Source organism: Bison bison, unplaced genomic scaffold, assembly GCF_000754665.1.
Source record: "Bison bison bison isolate TAMUID 2011002044 unplaced genomic scaffold, Bison_UMD1.0 scf7180017864472, whole genome shotgun sequence".
Classification (NCBI taxonomy): domain Eukaryota; kingdom Metazoa; phylum Chordata; class Mammalia; order Artiodactyla; family Bovidae; genus Bison; species Bison bison.
Genome location: NW_011495033.1, coordinates 9,561,151 through 9,561,991, shown reverse-complemented (window position 1 = coordinate 9,561,991; position 841 = coordinate 9,561,151). Strand labels below are relative to the sequence as shown.

At 48.4% G+C, this 841-nt stretch overlaps 1 protein-coding gene across 1 annotated transcript in view; it reads left to right on the top strand.

Moving 5' to 3' along the window:
* The window catches only part of HEATR9 (HEAT repeat containing 9), a 17,875-nt gene that overhangs the window by 2,822 nt on the left and 14,212 nt on the right, over positions 1-841 (top strand). The window contains exon 3 of the mRNA XM_010861512.1: positions 779-841. Within this exon, the coding sequence (XP_010859814.1) occupies positions 779-841 (63 nt within the window). The remainder of the gene's footprint in view (positions 1-778) is intronic.

Below are 841 nucleotides of genomic sequence, written 5' to 3'. Positions count from 1 at the left end.
GGCTCGTGGGCTCTAGAGTGCAGGCTCTGTAGTTGTGGCAGACGGGCTTAGGTGCTCCTTGGTATGTGGGATCTGCCCGGACCAGGGATCGAGCCTGTGTCCCCTGCACTGGCAGGCAGATTCTTATCCACTGGACCACCAGGAAGTCCCCAGATGACTTTCTCAAAGTCCCTTGAAATTCTAAACTAACTGAACTGTGGACAGTTGTCCCTTGGTATCCACAAGGGATACCAAACTCCACAGATACTCAAGTCTGTTGTATAAAATGGAGTGGTGTTTGCATGTAACCTACACACATTCTCTCTAGATTATTTATAATACCTAATACAATGTAAATGGTATGTAAAGAGTTACCAGGTACATGGCAAATTCAAGTTTTGCTTTTGGGAACTTCTTAGAATTTTTTTTCCCCAAATATTTTGATCCCATGGTTGGTTGAATCCATGGATGTGGAACCTGTGGATACAGTGGGCCAACTGTACTCAGATCAACTTACAGACCAACAACGGTTTCCCAATCTTTATGTCATTAGTCCTTCACAACCACCTTGGGAGGGGTACAGAACAAGGATGATTAGCCCCATTTTGCAGATGAGAAGACTGAGACCTTGGTAGGGTAAAGTCACTTGCCCGAGTCACACAGCTGGTTAGGAGCTGGCTGTGTCTTCAGGACGAGAGGCTGAAGGGTATTTCCCTCGTCTAGTCCCTTCTCACCATGGCCCTCTTGCTGGCTGAGAAATGTTCCCTGTGGCTGCTCTGCCATTCACACCCACCTCCAGGCACCAAAGGAAGAGTTTCCCCCAAGTCCGGAGTGCTGGAGAGAGCACCCGGGCAAGCCGAAG